The sequence below is a fragment of the Penaeus monodon genome, chromosome 5 (genome assembly GCF_015228065.2).
Source record: "Penaeus monodon isolate SGIC_2016 chromosome 5, NSTDA_Pmon_1, whole genome shotgun sequence".
Taxonomy (NCBI): domain Eukaryota; kingdom Metazoa; phylum Arthropoda; class Malacostraca; order Decapoda; family Penaeidae; genus Penaeus; species Penaeus monodon.
Genome location: NC_051390.1, coordinates 29,623,842 through 29,643,872, shown reverse-complemented (window position 1 = coordinate 29,643,872; position 20,031 = coordinate 29,623,842). Strand labels below are relative to the sequence as shown.

Genomic DNA, 20,031 nt, shown 5'->3' with positions numbered 1-20,031 from the left:
TGTGTGCCTGCGTTTGTGTGTGTTCCTTTGTGTGTGTGTTCCTTTGTGTGTGTGTACCTCTGTGTGTCTCTGTGTGTGCATGTGTGTATGGTTGTGTGTACACCTGTGTATGCATGTGTACATGCCTGTGTGTGTGTGCCTGAGTGTGTGTATGCGTGTGTGCCTGAGTGTGTGTACGTGTGTGTGCCTGAGTGTGTGTACTGTGTGCCCGTGTATGTGAGTATGCCTGAGTGTGTGCCAGTGTTTTGTGGTCTGTGTGTGTGTGTGCCTTGTGTCTGTGTGTGTGTGTGTGCCTGTGTTTGTGTGTGCCTGTGTGTGTGCCAGTGTGTGTGTGTGCATGCTATTTGTGTGTGTGTGCCTGTGGGTGTGTGCCTGTGGGTATGTTGTGCCAGTAGGTGTGTGTGCCTGTGGGTGTGTGTGGTTGTCTGTTTTTGTGTGTGTGTGTATGCATATCACTGTGCATGTGTGTGTGACACTGTGTGTATGTGTGTGTGCATGTCCCTGTGTGTGTGCATATGTGTATGCCTGAGTTTGTGTACACCTGTTTTATGTATGTCCCTTTGCGCATGTGACCCTGTGTGTGCGTGCATGTCCCTGTGTGTGTGCATGTGTGTATGCATGTGTGTGTTTACAGCTGTGTATGCATGTGTACATGCCTATGTGTGTGCGTGTGCGCCTGAGTGTGTGTGTGTGCCTGTGTGTGTGTGTGCACCTGTGTGTGTGTGCCTCTGGTGTGTGTGTGCTCTGTGAGTGTGTATGACTCTGTGCATGTGTGTGTGCCTCTGTATGTGTGTGTGTGTGCCTCTGTGTGTGTGTGTGTGTGAGTGTGTGCCTGTGTATGTGCCTGTGTGTGTTTTTGTGCCTGTATATGTGTGTGTGCATGTGTGTGGGTGTGCGTGTGTGCATGCATGTCCCTGTCTGTGTATGTTTAAACTTGTGTATGCATGTGTACATGCCTGTGTATGCATGTGTGCATGCCTATGTGTGTGTGTGTGCATGTGTGTGTGCATACATGCATGTGCTTGTTTGTGTGCACTTATATACTAGTATTCCATACTCACACTCATGTCATCTTGGTGTTCAATATTATCAAGGAGTCTGACTAGCTGCTGCACATGGTGTTGTGTGGTAGTCATATCCTTTGTTAACTGATCCAATCCAGAGCTGTCTACTAGCCATGATCGAAGGGTTCCTGCCCCTGGAAAAGACAAGAGCTATTATAATTAGACAAATTTACTGTACAAAACACTGATGCTGTTTTTGGCTAAAGAGGTACACTGTGAAATTGTCAAAATTTTGCTTCTTTTACATATGCTTTCTATTGCAGATATGACAGCTTTGTTGCTCTCCTGTTTTGAGAATATGCCACAGGGTATTAACAAATCCACTCAACTCATGCTGAAGCACATATCTAAACTTTTAAAGCAGGACAGGCAACATCACTTTTATTTCTATCAAATAATACAAACATACATGCTCTAGAATCACGTTGTAGATGATGAGGCATTATAAATAAATACTTCAAACACAGCTAGATATCCAAGCAGAAAATGCATAATTTTTTCTTAAAAAATAGGATTTTCTTGGCTTTGAATATCAAATAACCTAACAGAATCTTTAGTGAAATAGGCTTGATTCACAAAATTGACAAAAAGATAACATGTAATATTGAAGTGACAAAACAATCATAAAGTTTATAAAAGGCAGCAGTTAAGAAAAAGTGGTTTCATCCCGAATGTTCATTGAAATGATTTCATTTGAACAGTGTCCTTTCAGTTTATTTACCTATATAGTTTTTATTAATATCCCTCCTAGATTATTCATGCACAAATTTAGAAACAAAAAAAAATATGATACCATGAACTCATCTGAATGTTATCCATAAGGTGGATATGGAATATGTTGACTTTATCCTGTAGTTTTAATTATTGTGTTAATTATTATGATTGTGGCTATCCATATATTCATCACAATTGTGCAAGATCTTTTTTCATGGGATTTTTTTCATTGATTTTATCATAAAATCTATGTATTTACATGATGGCCCTGGCATGAGCTACTAATAGGGTTGTTGCTTAAACTTACACCAAGTAACCAAGTAAGGAGTTCTTCTCCCTTAGCCAATCATACAGCTGTGTTTTTGCAATTATTAGCATCAGACACCTTTCTGCATATAGTAAAGCCTTGCATTTTGAGAGTAATTGGTACCTTAAAAAAAAAACTAAAACTAAAACTAAATGCAAAATTGTTAAATGTGAATAAATGGCATAATGACAAAATCTCATTGGTACTGGGGAGAACAGGTTATTTGATTAAAGGCTCATTTTTTCAGTGTATTATTTAAATACAATGGCATGACCTAAAAGTGAACAAATAAATTATTATACTTAACCAACATCCTTTATTTTGGATAATGAAAGGGGATTATTTTACATGTGCACACACAGATATATTGTGTGTGTGTGTCCATCTCCTGAGCAATATGCAATTATTGTTCCTTCTTAACAGTGTCCAAGCCCTATGTACCAAGTCCAGGGTCTCCATTTGATCAAACATTTTACACTTGAATGTACTCTACAATGCTATTGGGTATGTCAAGTTGTACATCCCCTTCCCTCATTCTGTCCAGTAAATAATCTAAAGTGGACACTGAGCAGATGGAGTGGGGAGAGGGGGGGTGGGGTTAAAGTGAACCCTTAGGATAGCCATGACCAGTCTATGGTTTGTACCACAAAACTTGGCAGTCCAGTAAACCCTGCAATTCCAGAAGATTCTCCAGCAAGTGCTAACATAAGTGTGGTCTACCATGTCCAGTCATGGGAATTGGAGCACTGGTAATAGCTGCCAGATATCCTCAATCAAAAATACACCTTTTTTAGGGACCATTTTATACCAATGCGTAAAAAGGGAAAGTGAAAATTCAGAGATCTACAGGTTCAAGGTATTGGATAGTACTTTCAAACAAATAACAATATTCATATCAGACAATCTGTGAGACTGCCCATAGGCATACCAAATTTTTTGATTTCATAGAATAGCTATAGCTCAAAATTTTATATATATTTACTGCATAATGCAAAAGAAACTGTTGTGTTATTGCAACAGGGTATCTTTTTATCAGTGTTTAACCCTTCCCAACATTGCCCTAGACAAAAGAAGGCAGTGGCCTGCAGGGCCTCTCATCCATCTATGGTTTTCCCCTTTGCAGTGCCTACAGGCCAGTTACTAGGTTGGCAGTGATCAAGATACAAGTGAGGCAGACGACCCTGCCCTTATTGAATCTTGTTGGTAGCCCTCCCAACAGGAACCACAGCCTGCTGCATTTTTTGAGAGGGAGGGTTGGTAACCCTTACTAATGGAATTATCTTGGGAGGCTGGCTGGCAAACCTTCCTCATTACAGCTACCCCTTAACCCCAGAGGACTGGGGGACAAGAGTTAGCATGCAGAGTTAGTATGCAGAGAGATAATGAGAGAGAGAAATTCAAGGACAATCTATATGTTAACCATCATGATAATATTAATAAAATCTATACTTTTAATTTATATTAATAACATGCAGTATTTCCTTGCAGAATCCAAAATCCATAAGCATTGATTCATATATCTGCCACTTGAATTAATGCACTCATGGCATGCATGTATGGCTAGAGGTATAATTTGTGACCTTTCTAAACAGCTTTTTTGCAAGACACCAATTTGTGTGAGGGGAAGGAGTGAGAGTGAGAGTGAGAGTGAGAGTGAGAGTGAGAGAGAGAGAGAGAGAGAGAGAGAGAGAGAGAAGAGAGAGAGAGAGAGAGAGAGGAGGGAAAGAGAGAGAGAGAGAAAACCATTCCATCCTCATATACCTTGACTTATGGAGTTGATAATTAACATACATACGGTAAAAAGGACTGTTGTACTGTGGCACGACAGTATGCACACAACTACTGTGGGTGCATAACAAAATTAAAAGCAAGCTGAATACCCACCCGCAGCAGCCCCAGTCAATGTGGTGCCAGTGTTGGACTTGCCTTCACGACCCATTGTTCCAGGATGCGAGCCAGGTAAGGAACCAGACAGGGATGTTCGTCCACCAGGCACTAAAGGATCTAATACAAGAAAAAATGTAAAAATTATATTCTCATTAATGTAATATGGTAAAACAAATTATCTAATAAATAAGAAAAAATAATCATACATATGCATTATATTGGTCTATTTCAACAGAGTAACTATAATGCTTAATTATTTGCTGTTTTATATATAAAAAAGACAAACTAACAAATTACATTAATAATGCATCTCTTAATTTGACCATAATAAAGTCTGAAATGCAAATGAACATCTCAGTTAGTGGTATGCAAACACATGGCAAATTTAACTCATAAATTCACTCTTAAATAATTATAATAATAATTACAAATGACAATCTGTTTATCAAACAAAAGATCCATCCTTATAGGGTGAGGAGACTGTCTCAAATAACAAATGGAGCCAATTATGAACATGAACATTAACCCTTTCCCAATGGGTAGTATTCATAGTGGCCCGGGCCCCGTTGCCAGGGGCTTATATCGTCACCCTAGCATGCGCAACCGCTCATGCCAAATACCAGCATCCCTTGCGGTATATTCAGTTATCATTATTTTCTAAAATTTTTGTTTTGCCATATTTCTAAGGCTGTTTGTGCATCAGGATGTGAAATTACAGGGAGGGAGGGAAGACAGAAAGAACAGAAAAAAAAGGGGGGGGGGATATTTTTTTCACACATTTGTAAATACAGACAGGTGTATGGCAATAACAGAAATCATTGAATTTTAGAAGTGTTTATCATGAACATCAGTTGCTTAATTATATCACACAGTGGCTTTAGTGCCTTGTTTTTACATTTTTAGACATAATTTTAATATTACTAACAGAAGTAATATGTAACAGTGTTATTGTCAAAACTATGGTAGATATCAACAGTTTGTTGATACTGTTATTATTAGTACATAGGCCCTATTTGCCTATTTACTATAGTTATCATGGTTGTCATTATTGTTAACCCTTCCTAAATGCCGCCTGAGTCTAAACCCTCCAAGAGATTTGTGAAGTCATACCCGTCGCCCGGCCTGGTGGATGCCAGAATATGTGATTGATAGTTAATATTGTGCCATATTGCATCACTTGAGCAGGGCAATTGTGATTGGTAATGTGACATCAAATTTACTACAGGGGCTCCTCATTCTTTGTCATTCATGAGGACCAGAAAAATATGATATATAATGATTTGATGAATAGTGATACAGAATATCCCATAAGAATACATTATAAAAGGGTGCAATGTGGACTGCACCATGATATCCCTTGGTTTACTCAAGCATATAGTCTATATGTATATTCTTAAAATAATCCTAAAAAGAGTAACATTTTAAATAAAAATGAAAAGAGAATTGAAAAATATTGGATGTTCTGAAATATGGTGCAATTATTACACACACCACATGAGTTTGGGGGTGGCTGCAGGCATATGGCAAAACTAGTGTCAGGCTATACACTACCATTGCCTGCCCTGCATTCCCTTGGGCACTTTGTAGCACTATGAAGCACACAATTTCAATGGAACAGCCTGTAGCTCAACACTGTACTTTTTGTGTGGCACACAAACACTATGATCCCGTGAGGTGGTTCACCTAGCAGATGATGCGTGCACTGTTTACAAACACATAATGTAGAATACCAAGGAATATTTTTCGGTATGGATTCTGCCACATGAACTTTTAAGATCAACTGAAACCTAGTTGGTACTTCTTGACTGGTATTTGACTACATATTCAGCTAAGCAATGGATGTTAAATGTGAAGAAACATGAGAGCATGATTCCTGGCTTATAAGCCTAGCTGCTGAACTATTAATGGAAAATATGATAAGATGACTGTTATAAATATTAGCATAAATAAAAGCCACAGTAAATGTGTTTAAATACAAACTTTAAAACACAAAAAGCTTGTATGGGCCAATGTTTACAACCGAGTGTCACTGTAAGGTTACAGACTGTTCCATTCAAATGTATTCTTTGTAGCACACAAAAGCATTCCATGTTTTTTTTCTACGGAATGCAAGGCTGGTATATATGAGAGGATCAGTCTTGTATGTTAGCTATCTCATCTTCATTTCAAACCAAGTGTGATTGGGGTGACTGGCAGAAGATTGTCATGCATTCAATATCCAATGTTATGTTATTTAAGGGGATTGGTCCTGGGGGTGGGATCACCACTTATCAGAAAAAAAGAAAAAAAAGAAAAGAAAAAAAAAAAAAAAAAAAAAAGAAAAAGAAAACAAATCTTATAGCACTTGAGCACTGTATCTCAAAGTTTCACAGTAATATTCTTAAAAATAAGAAACTACAAATAATTTTGTTACAACTGCTTTATCTGATACCTATAGACTAACTGTACATATGAACTTTGAATTTTTGTACATGTATACATATTCTGGAAATCAAGTTTTTAGTAAACGTAACTTAAATTTCATGTAGGAGCTTCTTATATTTTTTGCTCATTAATTTTTTATGTATTTGTGGAAATATGTATATAAAATTTTGAAACCCTTCCAATGAAAAACTGAAACGTGGCTAATGTTCCATCCACAAAATGTTAGTGCTAAAAGAGTGAAATGATAACCAGGCAACGAATAATCTACTACCATTGGCTGTGGGGAACAAGCCATCAACAAATAACTTTTGTTCAATGGTGTGAATGCTGGGCAAGCCAATGTGTGTTAAAGTAAGATTTTTGCTCATAATTTTTAAGCCTTTAGCTCATTTACCATTAGATCACAAAATAATAAGCTACCCAACAAGTTACCTGGCAACAAATTTTCCAGCTACCACATGCACAGATACATACGTACATATGCACAATCATTATAAAATATATTACTTATATCTTTTCTTCACTACATCTGTTTTCATCAGAACACGTGTTTTTTAATCCCAAGTTCACTCAACTATTTCACTAATACTAAGTTTACTATGTAGTTCAATGAATTACTATTTCCTATTCTAGTCATCACCTATATCATATACAATAGCCAAAGAAATATGAGAATGAACAAAATTCTTCATGAAAATGAAAAAGTTATTATAATAATATTTGAAAATCCAAACTATACCTGTTGGTGAGTCATCTGATGGTGATGTTGGTGAAGTCAGCTTTACTTGATCTTTACTATAAAGAATCTGGTGCTGTTTGTGGAGACGGTGTTGTTTCAATTGCTCTACCCACTGCAGGTATACTTCACGTGACTTACACTAGAAAATTAAAAATATGGAAGTATAAAAAAATGGCAGCAAAGAAAAATTTAATTTTCAAGAAATAATTCTTGAAATACAAAAATACAAATATTACCTGAGGATTTTAGAAAACAGTCAAATTTATGTTTTAAGTGAGAAAGGATTTGTACTTTGCAAACACAATTTTTTTCCTAAGACTCTTGGTCTAAAAATACCCATAAACTTACATTTTTTTACGGCATACAGAAATTGTTCCTCTATATTTTGATTATCCAAATATGTATAATTAACTCTGTACATAAAATCAAACTGTTCAGCATTTTCTGATGAAAATGACATTCAATAGCCTCATCCAATTTTAACCATTACCTGAACATATTTGAACTTCATATTGTTCTTTTAAAGCTTTTCTTTACAATTTAGCCTCAACATACAACTAAAATTATAAAAAATTATTTTATAATGATTACTCAACATCTAATTGTCATTAAGAGAGTGGAAATGTGAGATGCATGTACAAGTGGGAAGTGGCTGAAAGAACAAAGGGATTTACACCTCCTACAGATTAGGTCAACAGATACAATTGATTTTTGAGAATGTTTTTTGCTTCTGAGGACCTTTCCTGATTTCAAGTACTTAAGTGGAATCATATTAGCAACTCTTTTGCTATACAGCTAATATTTTCTCTGACACCATTATGGCTAATTCTTTCTCTGACACATTACCATTGATATGGTACAAATCATTTTCAATTAGAGATAAGGTTTAACAATTACCTAGTTCTGGATAGGGATGGAGTTCAAATACCTAGCATGGAATAGTAAATATATATTTTCCCCCTTTCTTTAAAACATGAAAATTAACCCCTTGGATCAGGATGTTTCACTGCCTGCTCGTGGCCCAAAATATAGATATTAGGCTTACTTGAGTGGCTACTCTGACAAGTGTGTGGGTTGCAGGCTAGGCACACACGGACACTTATATTAATTTAATTATTTGTTAATGCCAAAGCATTTTTAGCTTCTTTGTCATTTTCCAATTCTATATTTGTAATTTGATTTGATTTATCTAAATGATAAAGATTCCATATCTGAAAGTCCATAACTCATTGCAATAATAATAACAGTAAGTAGCAGTTTGTTATTTGTGTAATTCTAAATAATTCTTGTTATATTCTATTTTCTGTAATTTAACCTGCACAGAATATGGAAACTGCATCCTCCCTGGAGCCACTGCTCTTCTAGTCATGGGTAACAGATGGTACATACCACACTTGTCTAATGATGGAAGTAATGCAAAACCCCCTTCCTAAATGCCTACTAAGTCAAATTACACTCCAAGAGCTTTGTCCGCTTGTGGCAAGTCATTCCCATCCCTCGAGCCAAATTTTTTTGTGAAGTGATGATCCGGATTATATGGATTAATACAATACACAATTTACTTTATATGTAATCATAATACAAATTTCAAAGCCCCTACCTTTAAATGAAAGATAAGGGGGCTGATCTATGTCAATACCGCCGCCTTGCTTTGGGGGATATAAAGAAAAGCCAAAAGTCCCTTTTCCCCAAAAATTTCCCCGGCCAATTTTGCTACAGACTTGGAGTAGAGAGAGGATCTTCTCTAGCCCCAAAAAAACTCTGGGAAAAAAAAAAAAAAAAAAAAAAAAAAAAAACAACAATTATTATCAAAGGTTAATTAGGCTTTTATCTTTATGTTCCATCACTACCAAACTCTTATTAAAAAAATAAAGTGTGAGTGAGAAGTGAGAAAGAGAGAAACAGACAGTGAGAGGAGGGCAGGGGAGGGAGAGTGATTAAAGGAAGGAGGGAGAGAGATAAAAAGGAGGGAGGGAGGGGAGAGAGGGAAAAGGGAAAGAGAGAGAAAAAGAGGGAAAAGGGAGGGAAAGAAAGAAAGGGGGGAAATTTAAAAGGGGAGGGGGGGGGAGGGGGGAGGGGAAAGGGGGGAAGGGAATGAGGGAAAAAAAAAAAGGGAGAAAAGGAAGGGGGAGAGGAAGGGGAGAAGAGAGAGAGAGAGAGAGGAGAGGGCGAAAAGAGGAGAGAGAGAGAGAGAGAAGAGAGGGGAAAAGAGAGAGAGAGAAGAGAGAAGAGAGGGTAGAGAGAGAGAGAGGAGATAGAGGAGAGAGAGAAAAATAGAGAGAGAGAGGGAGATAAGAAAAGAAGAGAGGAGATAGGAAAGAGAGAGGGGGTTTGAGAGAGAAAAGGAGGGTAGGGTAGATAGATAGATATAGAGAGAGAGAGAAGAGAAGGAAAATATATAAGGGTAGGGTAGAGAGAGAGAGAGAGGGGAGAAGATAGATAGATAGATAAAAAGAGAGAGGACGAGAGGGGAAAAGAAGAGAACCCAGGAGGAGAGGAGAAAAGAGAAGGAGAGCGGGGGGGAGGGAGGGGGGGGAGGGAGGAGAGAGAGGGGAGAGAGAGTAGAGAGGAGAAGGGGGGAGAAAGAGAGAGGGGAAGAATAAGGGGAGAGAGAGAGATGAACTATAAAATATATAAAATAAAATATATATTATTTTAAAATAATTAAAAAATATATATTTTATATATATATAGAGGGAGAGAGAGAGAGAGAGAGAGAGAGAGAACGAGAGGAGAGAGGAGAGAGAGAGAGAGAGAGGGGAGAGAGAGAGAGAGAGGAGAGAGGAAAGAGAGAGAGGGAGGGGAGAGCGAGGGGAGAGGAGAGAGAGAGAGAGAGAGAGGGGGGGGGGAAATTTTTTTTTTTTTGAAAGAGAGAAGAGGAGGAGGTAGAGAGAGGGGAGAGAAAAAGAGGTAGAGGGGGAGAGAGGGGAAGAGGTAGAAGGGGGGAGAGAGAGAAGGGGGAGGGGAGAGAGAGAGGAGAGAGGGAGAGGGAGAGAGAGAAGGAGAAAAGAGAAAAGAGAGGGGAAGAGGGGCGAGGGGAGAGGAGGAGAGAGGGGAGAGAGAAAAAAAAGAGAAAGAGAGAGGAGAGAGAAAAAGAGAGAGGGGAGGAAAAGAAGAGAGGAGGTAAAAGAAGAGAAAAAGGTAGAAGAGAAAGAGAGGGGGGGTAGAGAGAGAAAGAGAGGGAGGGAAAAAAGAGGGGGAAAAAGAGAGAGAGAAAAAGGGAGAGAGAAAAAGGGGAAAGGGGAGAGAAAAGAGAGAGACGAGAAAGAGAGAGAGAGAAGGAAAGGGGATGAGAAAAGAGAAAGGGGGAAAGAGAGGGGGAGAAGAGAGAGAAAAGAGGAAAGAGAGAGGGGGAGAGAAGAGGAAAAAAGAGAGAGAGGGGGGTAGGAGAGAGAGAGGAGAGAGGAGAGAAGAAAAGAGAGAGAAAAGAGAAGAGAGATGAGAGAAAGGAGGAGAGAGAGAGAGGGGGAGAGAGGAAGGGGGAGAGAGTAGAGAGAGAGAGGGGGAGGGGAGGAAAAAGCGAGAGAGGAGGAAGAGAGAGTAAAACGAGAGAGAGAGAAAAGAGAGAGAGAATAAAGAAGAGATGAGAGAGGAGAGAGAAAAGGGGAGGGAGAGAGGAGAGAGAGAAGTAAAAGGGAAGGACCCAGAAGGAGGGAGAGAAAGCAGAGAGAGAGGAAAAGGGGAGAGGGGAGAGAGGGGGGGGTAGAGAAAGGAGAGAGAGTGAAGAGGGGAGAGAGAAAGGGGAGGGGAAAGGGGAGAAGGGGGAGAGAGAGAGGGGAAAGAGAGAGAGAGAGGGGAGAGAGAGAGAACGGGGGAGAGAGGGGAGGGGCGGGGAAGAAAGAGGAGAGAGGGGGGGAGAGAGAGAAAAAAAAGAGAGAAAAGGAGGAGAGAGAGGAGGGAGTGAGAGGAAAAGAGAGGAGGGAGAAGAGAGGGGAGGAATTAGGGAGAGAGAGAGAAAAGGGGAAGGGGGAGAGGGGAGATGGAGACGAGAGGAGAGAGAGAGAGAAGAGGAGAAGAGAGAGAGGAGGAAGGGGAGAAGAGACGAGGGGGGAGGAGAGGAGAGAGAGAGAGGAGAGGAAGGCAGAGGAGAGAGAGGAGGGGGGGAGAGGAGAGGAGAGGGGGAGAAAAGAGAGGGGGAAAAGCAGAGAGAGGAAAAGAGAGAGAGAGAGAGAGGCGAGAGAGAGAAAAGAGCGGGGGTAAGGGGAGGAGGAAGAGAGAGAGAGGATTGAAGGGGAGAGAGAGGAGAAGAGAGAAGGGGGGAAAAGAAAGACGAGAGGGGAGAAATTAAAAGAGAGGGGGAGAGAAGAGAGAGAGAGGGGGCAGGGGGAAGGGGGGGGAGGAGAGAGAGGAGGGACAGAGAGAGAGAGAAGAGAGAGAGAGGAAAGGGAGAGAAAAGCGAAGAGAGAAAGGGGGAGAAGAGAGAGGAGGGGAGAGGAAGAGAGAGAGAAGAGGGGGGACAGAGAAAAGAGAGAGAGAAGGGGCGAAGAGAGAGGATGAGGTAGGAGAAAAGAGAGAGGAGACAAAAAAAAGAGAGGGGGGGGGAGGGATAAAAAGGGGAGAGGGGGAGGAGGTGAGAAAAAAGAAAAAGAAAAAAAGGGGGCAAAAGGAGAGAGAGGAAGGAGAGAGAGAGAGAGGGGAAAGGGAGAGGACGAGGGGAAAGGGGGAGAGAAGGAGAGGAAGGGGAAGAAAAGGAGAGGGAGAAGGAGAAGGAAGGAGAAAAGAGAGAGAGAGAGAAAGAGAAGAGAGATGAGAGAAGGGGAAAAGAAAAGGGGAGGGAGAGAGAGGGGAGAGAGAGAAAAGAGGATGGGGCCCCAGAGAGGAGAAGGAAGCGAGAGAGAGGGGAAAAGGAGGGAAAAGAGAGAGAGAGAGAGAGGAGGAAGAGAGAGAGGGGAGAGAGAGGATTTGGGGGGAAAAGGGGGAGAGAGAGGGGGGAGAGAGAGAGGAGGAGGGGAACGGGGGGACCGGGGAAGGGGAGGAGAGGGGAGGGGGGAAGGGGAGAGGAGGAGGGGGAAGGGGGGGAGAGAGAGAGAGAGAGGAGAAAAGGGAAAAGAGAGGGAGAGGAGAGAGGATAAAGAGAGAGAGAGAGCGCGGGAGGAGAGAAGAGAAAGAGGGGAGAGAAGGGGTAGGGGACAAGGGGAAGGGGAGGAAGAAAAGGAGAGAGGAGGTTTGAAAGAGGAGAGAAGATGGGAGAGGACCGGAGAAGAATGGGGAAGAGGAAGGGGAGAGATTTGGGCGAGGGTTTTGGGAGAGGGTGAGAGAAGGGAGGGGGAGGCGAGAGGAGAGAGAGGGGAGGGGAGAGAAGAGAAAGGGGAAAAGAGAAAAGGGGGGGTGGGGAGGAGAGAGGAGAGGGGCGGGAGGGGAGAGGCGGGGAGAGAGAGGAGAGGGGAGGGGGGGAAGGGGGGGGCCGGAGAAGAGAGGGGAAAAGGAGGGAGGAAAAGAGAGGAGAGAGAGGGGAGGGAAGGAAAAAAAAGAGAGAGAGAGGAGAGGAAAAGGGAAAGGAGGGGAGAGAGAGGAGGAAAAGGGGAGAGGGAGAGGGGGGAGAGAGAGAGCGAAAAGGAGAGGAGAGGGGGGGGAGAGAGGGAGGTGAGAAAAAGAGAGAGAGGAGGAGAGAAAAGAGGGGAGAGAGGAGAGGGGAAAGGGGAGAGAGAGGGGAGGAGAGAGGGGAAAAGAGAGAGGGGAGGGGAGAGAGGGGGGGGAGAGAGAGAGAGAGGAGAGAGAGAGAAGAGAGAGAGAGAAAAAGGAGAAGGGGATGGGGGAGAGAGGGAAAAGAGAGAAAAAGAGGGAGAGGAAAGAGGTAGGGAGAGGTAAAAAGAGGGGGAGAAAAAGAGGGGGAGAGAGAAAAGGGATGATTTAGAAAAAGAAAAGAAGGGGAAAAGAAAAAGAAAAGAAAAGAGGAGGGAGGGGGAGGGGAGGAGGGAAAAAGAGAGAAAAGGGAGGAAAGGGGGAAAAGGGGAAGGAAAAGGGAAGGGGGGAGGGGGAGAATTGAGAGGGCAGAGGAGAAAGAGAAGAGCCGAGTTTTTTGGGTGGGGGAGAGAAGAAAGAGGAGAGGAGAGAGGGGGGAAAGGAGAGAGGGGAGAAGGGGAAAAAAGAGGAGAGAAGAAAAAGGGAGGAAAAGAGAGAAAGAGAGAGGTTAGGAAAAAGAGAGGGGAGAGAGAAAAAGAGGGGAGAGAACTGAAAGAGAGAGGAGAAACGAAAAAGAGAGGGGAGAAGAAAAGAGAGGGGAGAGAGAGGGGAGAGGGGAGAGAGAGAAGGGGAGGAAAAGAGAGAAAGGGGAAGAGGGAGAGAGAAAAAGGGAGAAAAGGGGAATGGCCCCTGAAGGGGAGGAAAAAGGAAAAAGGGGGAAAGAGAGGGGAGAAAGGGGAGAGAGGAAAAGAAAGAGGGGAAAAGGGAGAAAGGGGGAAAAAAGAGAGGGAAATGGAAAAAGAGGAGAGAAGGAAAAGGGAGGGGGAGAAAGAGAAAGGGGAAAGAAATTAAAAAGGGGAGGGGAAAGGGGAAAAAAGGGGGGGGATAGAGAGAGAAAAAAAAAAAAGGAAAGGGGCGGGGAGAAAAAAGAGAAAGAAAGAAAGAGAGGAGAGGGAAGAAGAGAGAGAAAGAGAGGGGGGAGAAAAAAGAGGGAAAAGGAGGGAAAAAAAGAGAGGGGAGAGAAAGGGGGGGGGGGAAGGGTGAGAGAAGGAAAAGGGAAAGGGTTTTGGGGGGAGGGGGGGGGGGGGAGGGGGGAAAAAAGGGGGGGGAGGTTTTGGGGTGGGGGGGAAAGGGGGGGGGGGGGTGGGAGGGGGGGGGAGCGGTGAAAAGGGGGGGTGGGGGGAGGGTGGCGAGGGGGGAATGGGGAGGGGGGATGGGAGGGGGGTTGGCCCGGGGGGAGGGTGGGGGGGGGTTTTCAAAAGGGCGGGGGTGGGGAGGGAGGGTTTTTAAAAAGGGGGGGGTGAAAAAGGGGGGGTTTTTTAGGGGGGGTGTGGGGGGGTGAAAAAGGGGGGGGGTTTTTGGGGGGGGAATTTTTTTGGTGGGGGGGAGTTTGGGGGGGGGGTGGGGGGGGGGGTGGGGGGGGTGGGGGGGGGGGTGGTTGGAAAAGGGGGGGAAAAAGGGTGGGGGTGGTGGGGGGGCGGTGGGGGGTGGGGGGGGAAAGGAAAAAGGGGGGGGTGGTGGGAGGGCGGAGTTTGGAGGGAAAGGGGGGTTTTGAAAAAGGGGGGGTAGGGTGGGGGAGGGGGAGGCGGGGAAAGGGTGGGGGAAGAAAAAAGGGGGGGGGAGGGGGGGGGGGGGGGGGGGGGGGGGGAGGAGGTTTTGGGGTGGGTGTGTGTGTGTGTTTGGGTTGGGGGTTTTTGTGTTGTGTGTTGTGTGGTTTGTGTGTGGGTAGGTTGGGGTGTGGGGTGTGGGTGTGTGGGAGGTTTTTTGTGGTTGTGTGTGGGTGTGTGGTGGTTTTGTTTGTGTGTGTTTGTGGTTTGTGGGTGTGTGTGTTGTTGTGTGTGGTTGGTGTGTGGGGGTTTTTTTGGTTTTTGTGGGGGAGGTGGTTGTGGGGGGGTGTTGTGTGGGGGGTGTGTGGTTTGTGTGTGTGGTGTAGGTTTTGTGTGTGTGGGGTTTTGGGTTGGTTTTGGTGTGTGGTTTGGGGTGTGTGTTTTTGTGGGGGTGGGTGTGTGTGTGTGGTGTGTGTGGGGTGTTTTTGGGGTTTTGGGGTGTGTGTGGGGGTTGGGGGTTGTGTTTGTGGTTGGGGTTTTTTTGGGGGTGTGGTGTGTTGTGTGTGGGGTGGGTGTGGTGGTTTTGTGTGGTTTTGTGTGGGGTGTGGTTTTGTGGGATGTTGTGGTGTTGTGGTGTGTGTGTGTTGTGTAGGGTTGGGGTGTGTGTGTGGGGGGTGTTGGTTTTGTGTGTTGTGGTTTTGTGTTGGTGTGGTGTGTGTGTTTTGTGTTTTTGTTGGGGTGTGTAGGTTTTTTGTGTGGGGTGTAGGTTTGTTTTGTGTGTGTGTGTGTGTGTAGGGTTGGGGCGTGTTGGGTTTTTTTGGTGTAGTTTTTGTGGGTGGTTTTCGTTTTGTGGGTTTTTGTGTTGTGTGTTTTTGTGTGTGTGTGTGTGTGGGGTGTTGTGTGGGTGTTGGTTTTGGGTTTTGTGTGGGGTGGGGTTGTGTGGTTGTGGGGTTGTGTGTGTTGTGGGGTTGTGGGTGGGTTTGGTGTGGGGTTTTGTGTGTGGTGCCAATTTTTGTTTAATTTTTTTGTTTCCCCCGGTGGGGGGTGTGTGGTTGGGGGTTTTAGGTTTTGTGTGGGGTGTTGTAAAGGTTGGGGTGGGTTGGTTTGTGTGGGTGAGGTTTGTCCCTTGGGGGTGGTTTGTGTGTGTGTGGTTGGGGTGGTGTTGTGGTTTCTTTATTTGGGGTGGGGGGTTTTAGGTTTTGGTGTTGTGTGTGTGTGTTTTGGGGTGTGTGGGTGTGGGGAGTGTTTTAGGGTTGTTTTGTGTGGGTTTTGTGTGTGGGGTGGTAAAGGGGTTTTGTGTTGGTTTGGTTTTGGGGTGTGTGTAGGGTGGTTTTTGTGTTTGTTTGGGGTGTGGGGTGGTGATGGGTTTTGTGTGTTTTGGTGTGTGGTTTTGGGGGTTGGGGTGTGTGTGTGTGTGTGAGTTGGCCCCCTTTTTTTTTGGGTTGGGGTTTTGTGTGTGGGTTTTTGGTGTGGTGTAGGGTTGTGGGGGTTGGTTGTAGGTTTTGTGTGTGGGGTGTGTGTGTTGTGGGTGTGTGGTTGTGGTGTGTGAGTGTTTTGTAGGGTTTTTTGTTTGTGGATGTGTGTGGTTTTTTGGGTTGGTGTGTGTGTGTGGGTGGGTGTGGGTTTTTGGGGTGTGTGGGTTTTGTGTGTGGGTTTTGTGTGGTGGGGTTTTGTGTGTGGGGGGTGTGGGTTTTGTGTGTGTGGTGGTGGTGGGTTTGTGGGGTGTGTGTGTTGGGGTGGTGTTTTGTGTGTGTGTGTTGGGGTAGGTTTTTTGGTGTGGGTTTTGGGGTTTGGTTTGGGGGTGTGTTGGTTGTGTGGGTGCTGGTTTCCGTGTGGGTGTGGGGGTTTTTGTGGTGGGGGTGTGTGGTGTGGGGGTGGGGTTTTGTGGGTTTTTGGTGGTTTTTGTGTTGTTGTGTGGGGGTGTGTGGGTTGGTTGGGTGTGGTTTTTGTTGGGGTGTAGGTTGTGTGGGGGTTTTTGTGTGTGTGGGTGTTGTGTTTTGTGTGGGGGGTTGGTGTTTTTGTTTGTGTGGGTTTGTGTGGGTGGGTTTTTTTGTTGTGTGGGGTTTGTGTGTGTTGGGGGTTTTGTGTGTGTTGGGTTTTGTGTGTGTTTGTGGTTTTTGGTGTTTGGGGGTGTGGTTGTAGGGGGTGTGGGTGTGTGTTGTGTGGTGTGTGCGTTTATGGTTGTGTGTGTGTGTTTTTGTGTGTGTGTTGTGTTGTGTGGTTTTTGTGTGTGTTTTTTGGGGTGGGGTGTGTGTGTGTGTGTGTGTGTGTGTAGGGGTTTTGTGGGGTAGTGGGGGGGTAAAGGGTTTTGTGGGGGGAGGTTTGTGTGTGTATTTGGGTTTGGGGGTGTGTGGGGTGTGGGGTGTAGGGGGGGTTTTGTGTGTGTAGGGTTGTGTGTGTGTTGTTTGTGGTGGTTGTGGTTTTTGTGTGGGGGGGGAATTTTGTGTGTGTGTGGGGTTTTTTGTGTGGGGGGTGTGTCCCCCGGGGGTGGTTTTGTGTTGTGGTTTGAGTGTGTGTGTGTGTGTGGGGGGGTTGGGGTGGGGGTGTGTGGTGGGGTTGGGGTGGGGTGTAGGGGGTGTGTGGGGTGTGTGTGGGGTGGGTGGGGTGTGTAGGTTGGTTTGGGGTGTTGTGGGTGTGGCCCGGGGGGGTGTGGGGTGTGTGGGTGTGTGTGTGTGGGGTTTTGGGTTGGGGTTTTTTGTGGGTTGGGGTTTTTGTGTGGGTTCGTTTTTTGGGGGGTGGGGTATTTGTGTGGGTTTTGGGGGGTGTGTGGGTTTTTTGTGTGGGTGGGGTGGGGTGTGTGTGGGTTTGGGGGTTTTTTTTGGGGGTGTGTGTGTGTGGGTTTTGGTTTTTGTGGGGTTTTAAAGGGGTTGTGGATGTGTGGGTTGGGTTGGGTTTTTTTGTTTTTTTTGGTGTGGGTTGGGGTGGGGTGTGTGGTTTTTTGTGGGTGTAGGGGTTTTGTTGTGTGTGTTTTTGTGTTTTGTGTTTTGTGGGTGTGTGTGTGTCCTGGGGTTTTGTGGTTTCAAAGTGTGTAGGTTGTGGTTTTAGGGTGGGTTTTTGGGGTGTGTGTGTAGGTTGTTGGTTGGGGGGTGTGTGGGGTTTGTTTTTGGGTTCCCTGGTTTTGTGTTTTTGGGGTTTTGTGTGTGGTTTTTGTGTTGTGTGGTTTTGGGTGTGGTGTGTGTGGGTTGTGGGGCCTGGTGGTAGGTTGGGGTTGTGTGTAGGTTTGGTGGGTGTGTGTGGGTTGTGGTTTGGGTTGGGGGGTGTGTGTGTGGGGTTTTGTGGGGGTTGGTTGTGGGTGGTGTGGGGTTTTTTTGTGTGGGGTTTTTGGTTTTTGTGGGGTTTTGGTTCCCTTTGTGGTTTTTGTTGTGGGTTTTTTGTGTGGTGGGATGTGTGGTTTTGTGGGTTGGGGTTTTTGTGGTTGGGGTTTGGGGTGTGTGTGGTGGGGTGTGTGTGTGGGTTGGTGTGTGGGGTTGGGGGGTGTGTGTGGGTTTGTGTGTGTGGGGGGGTTGGTGTGTGTTTGGGGGGGTTGGTGGGGGGGTGGTTTGTGTGTTTTGTTTGTGTGAGTGTGGGTTTTTGTGTGTGCCCAAGGTTGGTTGGGGGTGTTGTGTGTGGTGGTTGGGGGGTGTGTAGGGGTTTTGTGGGGTTTTTTTTTGGTTGTGTGTGTGTTTTTGTTGTGGTGTTGGTTATTTGGGGTGTGTGTGTGTGTGTGTGTGTGTGTGTGTGGGGTGTGTGTGGGTGTTGGGGGTTTTGTGTGTGTTGGTGGTGCGTTTTGTGGACGTGTGGTGTGTTTGGTGGGTGTTGTGGGGTGGGTGGGGTAGGGGTTTTGTGTTTGGGGTGTTTGTGTTTTGTGGTTTGTTTAGGTTGTGTGTTGGGGTTGGGTGGGATGTGTGTGGTGGTTTTGGGTGTTTTGGTTTTGTGGGTTTTTGGGTTTTATGTGTGTGATGTGTGGTGTGTGTTTTTGGGGTGTGTGGGGTGTTTTTTGGGGTTTTTGGGGTGGGTGTTTTTGTGGGGTGTGTTTGGGGGTTTGTGTTGGGGTTTTGTGGTGTGTTGGGATGTGGGTTTTGGGGTGTGGTGTTGGTTGGGGTGTGAGCATGTTGTGGGTTTTGTGCGGTTTTGTGGTGGGGGAGGGGTTTTGTGTGTGTTTTGTCGGGGGTTTTGTGGGTTTTGTGGTTGTTGGTATGTTGTGTGTGTGTTTGGTTTTTGGTTTTTGGTTTTGGTGGAGGGGGTTGCGTTTTTGTGTGTGTGTGTTGTGTGTGGGGTGGGGGTTTTGGGGTGGGGTTGTGTGTGTGTGTGGGTGTGTTGGGGTGGGTGTGGTGGTTTGTGTGTTTTTGTGGGTGTGTTTGTGTGTGTGGTTTTGTGTGTGTGTGGGTTTTTGTGATTTGTGTGGGTGTGTGTGGTGGGGTTGTGTGTGTGTTGTGGGTGTGTGGGGGTTTTGTGGGGTTGTGGTTTTTGTGGTGGGTTGTGTGGGTGTGGGTTTTGTGTGGTGGTGGGTTGTGTTGTGTGTGGGTTTTTTGTGTTGGGGGGCGTGGTTTTTTGTGTAGGATTGGGGGTGTGTTTTTGTGTGTTTTATGTACCCTTGGGGTATTGTTTGTGTGTGTGTGGTTTATGGTTGTAAGGTGTTTTGGAAAGGTGTTTTATTTTTGTGTAAATTTGAAAGCATCTCACCTTGTGCCATCCTTCAGAGGCCATTTCCGCCGCTTGAGAAGGAAGCCTTCAAATTTCCGAGGAACCAGATCAAATCTTTGACCTTCCTTCAAGCCTTCCAAAATCTCCATTCTCCTTTCTTGCTTGCTAAATGTTTAGTTTAAAAATTATTTACCTATATCAATAATAAAACACCATTTAAACATTCTCCATGTACAGTATACATGATATATTGTCATGGAAGATATTTAAATATAATTTTCTTCATGCAGGATCTGATTTTTGTCAACCCCTCCTCGCTCACCATGAACACACTTATGTACTACTGCATGGTGGAGTTCATTTTAATGGCACTGTACAACACCCACTCCATGCTCCTTCTCTTTGCTAGGTCCTAGTTATACCAACTCCCTTCTGTCATTCATTTTCCTGGTCATCAACCTGAACCATGAACAGCATAAATGTAATGTTGATGATAAAATGTGTTCTTTAAATGATAATTTTCATTAATTTAACCTTTTACCATTACTGTTGTTTGTAATGGAAAATAATGAAAATAATCAAGCCACTAGAAGTATTCAGCAATTAAGTCTTTTAGAAAGAAAGTTGGTAGGTGAAGGTGCCAATGTGCATCAACCCAAATCTGACGGGCCATGGCATGTATGTACATTTACAATATATGGCTACACTTGTACTAAGTCACCAGTGAGGCAATTATGTGTACCGATGTTTTGCCTGGTTACCCTTTTCCTTGCTTTTCGAGAATATTTTACATTATCATATTGCTGTTACTAATGTCTATAACTTTACAGTAATTATAATGCTTATAATAAAAATAATGCCATTAATATTAATAGCAAAAAAAAAAAAAGCTTTCCCACCAAAAGGTAAAATCAGTTAAGGTGATGATGGTCTACTAATTGACTCCTTTGTGGCTTAAGCATTAGCCATTTTATGTAGAACATTCCACTGAAAAATAAAAAAAATAAGCAGAGCATTCCATGCAGCACTGAGTTAAAAATGGCAACAGAATGAAGCAGAAAGTAAAACCTGGTATGTCATTTACATAGGAGTAATAGTACAGTC

At 44.4% G+C, this 20,031-nt stretch overlaps 1 protein-coding gene across 1 annotated transcript in view; it reads right to left on the bottom strand.

Annotated features, from left to right (window-relative positions):
- LOC119573513 (oxysterol-binding protein-related protein 6-like) overlaps positions 1-19,076 on the bottom strand; it is a gene marked incomplete in the record, with an annotated part of 110,822 nt that extends 91,746 nt beyond the window's left edge. Inside the window, 5 exon segments of the mRNA XM_037920728.1 lie at positions 1,062-1,198; positions 3,970-4,089; positions 7,136-7,274; positions 8,736-8,757; positions 18,967-19,076. Coding sequence (XP_037776656.1) covers positions 1,062-1,198; positions 3,970-4,089; positions 7,136-7,274; positions 8,736-8,757; positions 18,967-19,076 — 528 coding nt within the window.
- Positions 19,077-20,031: the final 955 nt, after the last annotated feature.